At 42.5% G+C, this 7,790-nt stretch overlaps 1 protein-coding gene across 1 annotated transcript in view; it reads left to right on the top strand.

Moving 5' to 3' along the window:
• Positions 1–432: 432 nt before the first annotated feature.
• The window catches only part of LOC118337779 (transmembrane protein 151A), a 12,104-nt gene continuing 4,746 nt past the window's right edge, over positions 433–7,790 (top strand). Inside the window, exon 1 of the mRNA XM_035674890.1 lies at positions 433–837. Coding sequence (XP_035530783.1) covers positions 769–837 — 69 coding nt within the window. The 5' untranslated portion in view covers positions 433–768. The remainder of the gene's footprint in view (positions 838–7,790) is intronic.

Here is a 7,790-nt window from a genome sequence, read left to right as displayed (position 1 = left end):
TAAATACCAGTTGGTCTCGGTCCCATTTTAATTTGGCTGGAGTTTGATACGTGCCGCTGAGTGTGTGCACGTGTCTCTACAGGGGAGCCTCGCGCCCGTGCGTGTGCTCAGGTGAACAGATGGGGGGTGGGGATGTTGCTATATGACGTCAACGGAGACCCGACGCAAGGTGCAACCCTGGCAAAACAAAGTTGAGTAATGACAGTAACCCTTGCTGACACGGTCTCCGTTTCACCTCCGCGTCTCTCGCACAAGCACCTCGCGCGGTGTAGAGCTCGCGAGCGTCTTTCTTCGTTTGTGCGTCTGCAGCTCGTGAAACCCTCCGGGCTCCGGTTGGCTCTCCTGCGATGTCGGACGCGCGCGCACACGTGCACGCACGCACACTGGCAGCAGAGCATCACGAGAGAGGCAGAGGCAGCGGATAGGGTTTGACAGGGAGGGCGACGGGCTTTGACTTTGGCTGCTTAGTCACATTTTGCTTTTGACCGGAGAGGAGGCGAAGGATGGAGCGGGCAGAGGACAAACACTGAGCGGGTCAGCGGGAGAAGAATACGGGAAGGAGGCGGCGGGGAGGGGGGTTACCGACATCCCGAGCAGATGATGCTTGTTTGCCGCAGGCCCCGCCATCGTGAAATTGGATACCGACTTGCGGCGGATGGGGTGACCGAGCTTGCTGCTCCGCCGGGGAGGTCCCTGCCTTCGGACGTTACCGGGGTGGGAGCTGCCTGTGCCCGGTTCTAAGGAAGGAAGGAGTGGCAAGAGGGGAAAATGCAGACGGAGGAGGAGACGGCCACCGCAGAAGAGCCCATTTTGGAGGAAGGGTCAGGACGAGAGCAGGTAAGGAAGGACATTTTCTGTATTTGTTGTGCCTGTACGAGGAAACGGTTGTTTCTGCGTAGATAGAGAGAGTGCAGTTAACGTCAAGTTGCGCATATTTTGCCCCTACAAAAACCACCTTGTGTTATTTATGTCTTTCCCAAACAACCCTTCATCTCTACATCATGCGCCGCGTTCTGTGTCTACTCCTGGGCTTTCATTGACAAAAAATGCCTCTGGTGTTGTTGACGCGAAGAAGTCACGTTTTTTTCTCCCAAGTCCTTCATGCCTTGTCCAAGAGCAAGGACACGGAACAGGACCTTGGCTTTAATATGAATGGAGAGCAGGCTGGGGTTTGGTAAGCAGAGAGGGGAGGGAACTCTTAATGCCTCTCTAGAAATAAAGCCACAGTATTGATGATCGTGTGTATGATGTGTTACTCCAGGGAGAGCTGGTTTAGTCTTTTTCAGGATGGTGGAGTATGTCCATCCACCAGCTGACACCACTGAAATACACTAGAGGGTGACATCACAGTTTAGAGACACACACACACACATTAAAATGACTCTGACACATAATGTAAACGGTGAGAACACAGAATAACACCCTCAAGCAGTATACAAATTTATTTTCACCACACCGTTTTTTACAGTGATTTACCATTTATATTAGTGGGATATAAACACTCAGCAGCACTGTGTTTTCTTTAATGTTTGGCAAACTTATTAATAATATAATTATCAGATATCACTCTCCTCATACACACCTTCCCAGCAGTGCATCTACTACATCTCCTCTGAAGTCCTTCTCCGCTTCCTGGACCATTAGAGTGAAAGTCCTTACTCAGGGAAAGTGGAAAGTGAGGAAGGGAAAATCATGTTCAAAGGTTCACGTTTACACTTACAGTATGTAACTCCCCCCACACACTCTCACACACACACACACACACACACACAGGTCTTCAAACATATATTCATCATCTTCTATTACTCTCATTCTCATTATAGATGGGAAACTGCATCACTTATTCAAACACGTCATCTTTTTAATAAAAACCCAAGAGGAATAGGCTATGCATGACAAAACATTATGTAAGTCACTTGCCAGAAAAAAAAATAACCATAAGGATGTGGGCCACGCTGTATTCCGTTCCCAGCTGCACTACTGAACATGATGACGCTGTATAGCCTTAGAAGAAGAGCAGAGCTGTGTGTGCAAGCGGTGTAACGGTATATAAGGACAGAGCTACACTGCTCGGTAAAGGAGGGTTTACCGATTGTTATACCAGTGGGTTCACTTAGTTAGTTTGAGCAGAAAGGTGGGGTTGGTGTCGCACACTGACTGGACAGGTGAAGCAGAATGTGTACCTGTTCTGTAGGCTAGGAACCTTCACTTCTTCGAACGGTGAACCATACGACTGAACTATTGTTTTTATCGACGTTTAATCCGTTCTCATTAGTTCTGATTATTTGATGAATTTCTTATATATGAAATGTCAGAAGATGCCCATGACATGTTTCCTGCCACAAAAAGCAGCACATTTGAACACGCAGCGAATCATAGGCATTTCATTCTGGCAGCCAGGAATTCTCTGTCTGTCGATTGTAAAGTCGATTAATCAACTGATCGTTTTAGCTCTAATGAGCTTTAAACATCTTGCCTGAGCGGCTTCAAGGCATGAAAGTCAATTTTTCTTTAACAGACTATAAGTGGTAAGAGGACTTCTCTATCTTAATTCACTTTATAACATATAAGACCACTCTAACCAAGACATGGCTAATAAAATTGACAGAATTAAGCATTTGGCAATTGGCTGAGGGTAATTTAAACCCCTAGGCCACTAATATGTAGAGTAAGTAAGCCTGTTAAATGATGCCTGTCACTTCATTCTCTCTCTTTATCCATGCCTGCAGTGCACACAGTGCGGTGTAATGCAATGAATCCAATCTTCATCTGTTCTCTGCCTCCATTACTCCGTCTCATCTTCCCCTCTTGGTCTGCTTCCTGTTTTAGATTTGCCCGTCATGGCGTGTATAGCTTCATCATCCTAACCCCTCGCTCCTCTCTCAACCGTCACCTCGCTTTACTTTATTCACTCACATGGGAATGCATGCACACTCACACAAGCATTATCACAGGTGAAGTAGAGCCACATGATGAATAATAAAATCCTAGTTTTGATGCATGCAATCTGATGCTCACACGACAGTCACTCTAGCGTGTCTGTTGCTTCAGACCTGTGATCCTAATTTTAATTTAAATCATCAGCAAGTAACATAACTGCGTTCCACCATATGGCAAACTGCACAGGCACACGGAGGAAAAATAAAACTAATGTGTGAGAGAGTGCCAAGTAAAGTTTCATAGAAGAGGAAATAAACGTATCTAACCCTCATTCTGACAGAACCTTAATGCTCTTAGCCCATATTTTACTCATTTGTGACTTTTTGTTTGTTAACGTAGGCTTTAAATGGTATTTGCTCATGGTAAGAAAAATATAGTATATGACTATGTTGATAGTCAAAAGCTCGTGCTTTGACAGTAATTGTTGCCATGGTTTCAGCATTCCAGCCTACTATTTACTGTATAGCATCAAAACAAAATGCAGTATGACAAATATTTTATCTACAAATGCCAAAAATCCCTGCCACCTGATACTTGCCACTTCTACATCAGGACTCCCAAATAGTGCTTCAAAACACCAAAAATGGTTTCCCCAATTATTGACAGAAAACAAGAGCCCAAGTCTGATTGAGAAATAATAATTATGGTTTTCTATAGAATGGTTCAAACCTAAACTGAAAGCAAGCAGACGCACAAAAGTAAACACACTGTTAATGGGAATCAAATGCAGCGTGGAGGCATAAAAAATAATAACAGCAGCCTGGCTGCCAGCATGAAGCTGGCCAACAATGTGTACAACAGCCGTTTACTAATAAAGAATTTGTGTTTCATGAGAGAAATAAGAATGCAATTGCTAGACAGGACAAGGTGATACAAGAACGGTTTACACAGAAAGTTACAGAACAACCAATGTGTCCTGTAAACCACTGGTTTCCTAAAGAGAACACATCCAAACACACCACACTACATCCAAATAATATACAAAGCTAGAACTCTTGAACTGAGTTTTCACTTGCATATTGTGTAAAAAAGTGCGCATTTAATTGGACAGCAGTTATTTCACACTTGGATATTGCAATATATCACTCCACTATACAGGTGTCATTCAATTTAAATCTCATTTCCACCTGCCAGATTGCACTTCTGCTGCAGTGTCAAATGGATACTTCCCTGAAAGTAACATTTAACATCAGTATGATTGATTGATTTGGTTCATTTCCTCATACATATTAAATTTAGCTCTGAATATGATCTTTTCTCTCTCTTATTATTGTTTCTGTCATGACACGTAAATGAGATATGAAAATTGACTTACCACTCACTTACTTTTTTGCCATACCTTGACAAAACAATGACTGTTTGGAAAATACTAATACAGATGGACAGTAGAATAATAGATTGTGCTGCAGGAGTTGGTTGGAGGGGTTTGTGTGGATGCTTTTGTACTTTCTTCCACTGTGAAAACTGTAACTGGCATGAATTCAGGCTCCCATGTAGGCTGACTGCTGCTTTCAATAATATTTCATTTAGAACCGGTGACCTGCACGTTACCTGCTGATAATTGCTATTGGTGGATAATTAGTCTCAATTGAACACACTCTAAAACAGTCAATCCCAAACAGAGGAATCATGTTTTTATCACAGTGAGTGCATTTCCTAACCTGTCAAGTGCTAACCATTTATTTGTTGTTTCAGCATAATGTAGTAGAAACCTGACATCCTAAACAACTCACTACAATTGTGTTGAAATGACACATCATTTTTAGCAGTGCACTGCAGGCTTCAACAGCACTTTTTTCCATCCCTCACTTCCTCACTTCATTTGCCACCCACATGCTAGGATTGCTAATTATAGCTGCTCCAGTCACACCTAACCAGCTGAATCAGTATGAGCAGAGACACAGAGGGAGAGAGAGCAATACACGTTCTACTAGACACCTCAATACAAGGAGGGATTTGTAAAAAAAAAACAAAAAAAAACTCTTATCCGCCCAGTGCTGTAGATATTTCTAATGTCATTTTCTGTAAACACCAAGCTCCTTATATGCTTATTGTAGGTGCCGTCTTCTTGAATGTTATATAAACTATATATGTTCAATTTAACACTGTCTGTGTTTGACCTGTGCACACATAACTACAAAGAACCAGTAACAATATGTGTCAGAATTGCACAGTTCTACTACTGTATTACAGCAAATGCTACAAGACCAGATTATAGAACAATGATTGGATTCAGAGACATTTACTGGCTGAAGCAAATCCTATTAATGAAAAAGGCCTGTCGAATGCAGTTTCCTCAGAGGCAGGAAATAGCTACAGTACAGTATGCACTGAAATGCTTCTTTAAAAACAAAGTTGTGTGATACTCGTCCAAAAAAGCAAACCAAACAGCCTGTGGTCCAGGTTTCATGTCAGCTATGTGGGCTCTTCTTCAGTCAGCTGCCCCCCTGTGACTGTGGATGCTAAGGAATATAAATAGAATGGAGAGACACTATGCCAAAGTATCATTATTTTCAGTACAGCAACATTTTGTTAGATAACGATGTGTGTGTTTTATGCAAGGCACTGGATTGAAATAATTCATAAAACATGAATAAAGAATTTGTCATGTAAGGACCACCCTGTATCAACCCTGTTCAAAGAGCTTGCGAGGAGGGCGGCCCAAACTTTCAGTATGAAAAAAATGAAAGCTGACACCCTTTCAGACTAGGCTATATGGATTTCTTTTTATAATGATTTCAAGGAGAGTGAGCTTTGCCTTTGATCTGTTACAGCCCGACACAAGAGCCAAGCTCAGCAGAGGCAGCTGAAACAGAAAGAGGATCATGACACAACCAAAAAAAACTGCACCAGTTTTGCTCCAGGAGGTGTTGTGTTCACCAAAAACTACTTATTCGGCCCAAAGCGCATCCCCTTTGGTCACTAGTTCAATAGCTCAATTCCCCTGTATTACATTGTGTTGTCGGAAGAATCTGCTGACATGATACATATCACGATACAGGGGTTATATATAATGTGTTTTTAAAATTCCAATCTAGTTTCAGTAAAATTCAAATCTAATTTTAGTATGCCATATGCATAAAATCTAGGAACACTTTACAACGCTGCTCTAGCGGTTGGCAATGTACAAACACAACACAAAAATGAACCACTGCTACAAATCTTTGCATGTAAACTAATAATTAGAAATCAATTCAGTGTTTTTGGTTGATTGATATAATATCACCAAACATCTATCGATGTTTTCTTACACCCATAATTGTCATCAGATCTAAGCGCGACTGGCCACAGATTGCTGGATTGTAATTGGTTGATACTGATCTTATTAAGCGGTCTCGGTATTGGCCATGACACGACCAATCCACAGTGAATACATGTCAGTGCCATTATTAAGAAAACAAGTGTTAGTTCCACACAGTGATGAAACTTGGGGGGGAAGAGACCACTGGTATCAGGTCGGTTCTTGGTATTGGCAGATACCCTGAGTTGAGATATTGGGATGCAAAATATATGGACCAGTTCATCTCTAAAAAGAATACTTACATGGGCGTAACAGGCGTTGATGGGAGCTTTTATTTCCAAGTTGCTTCTTCTCCATAAAAGAGATTCAGTCTGTTGAATAAACCAGCTCAAGCTGCTGTATACTAAACCATTATTTATGTGTGCATTGTTACTGGATGTGGAACTCTTAGCTACTATGTGATAATGAAAACTGCCCCTCAGTCTCTCATAATATCTCATATAAGCCCCATAATAAGCTGGCATCATACAGAGTTGATGTTGGATAGAGCACTTATATTTCCCAGTACTCTACATCAGAAAAACAGTTTACACTGGACTTAACTTTGTGTGGTATCTGTAATCCCTCTGCTTTATGAGCACTGCTTCTAAGATCATGTAGCTGCAAAAGCCTGTAATTACTCAACCTCCAGTTAATTGTGAAAAAAGCTCCTCTCTGTCTGGTCTTTACCTGTGGGAGGGAGAACTGCTCATACTCACAAATAATGATTGGCATAAGCGCATACAGGAATAATTTGACTCCTGTCTTGGGCCTGATTTCCCTCTCGCTAGACACACACCAGCTGCAGAGACTTGATGAAAATGTCAGCCATGCAGGTTATTATTTTTTGTATTACTAGAATTCTCTATTTTTTTTGCAACGTTTATCCGCAGCAGGTAAGAGGGAAAGGACAGGAGAGAATTGGAGCAAGCGAGACAAAATGAGACAGACAGACAGAGAGGGAGGGCAGGAGGAGAATGAGAAGGACGGATTTTGGCAGCGGAGTTCCCTGGAGAGAGGTGCAGTCTGTCGCTGCTGCCATGCCTTTAGTACCCCCCCCCCCTCTCGTTTTGCTTCCTTCCTTTCAAACTCACATTCATGAAAAGTTCATGACCATTTCTCTGTCTCTCTCACGCTCCTCATCCCCTCTCTCCCTCTCTCTCCACACCACACTTTTAGGCCAATCAATCCACTTAGAGACAGACTTTCAGAGAGGATGTAACAGAGGAGACATGCTGGTGAGGACGAGACTTAGTAGAGATTGCAGAGTAAATGCTTAGGGGGTGGGAGGGAAGATTCAGGGAAGGAGAAGAAAGATTACATAAGGAAAGGAAGGAGGATATGGAGAGAAAAGGCAGACAGAGAGCAAACAATATGTTATTGACCTGGCACCAGTGATCATTTCCAACTCTTAGTAAAGTATCTAACCTATTGTTGGATCCCTAGATGTGCAGTTGGATGTTTTTTGGGGGCTTTTGCTGAGAGATGACGGAGTGTAGGTGCCCTTCACTCTGCCTTTCACTACTTGCCCTTGACGTACAGTAGTAAAAGGCAGTGTGTGTGTGTGTGT

Source organism: Morone saxatilis, unplaced genomic scaffold (assembly GCF_004916995.1).
Source record: "Morone saxatilis isolate NCDOM2014 unplaced genomic scaffold, NCSU_SB_2.0 Contig4, whole genome shotgun sequence".
NCBI classification, from domain to species: domain Eukaryota; kingdom Metazoa; phylum Chordata; class Actinopteri; family Moronidae; genus Morone; species Morone saxatilis.
This window is presented reverse-complemented; position numbering and strand designations above follow the sequence as displayed.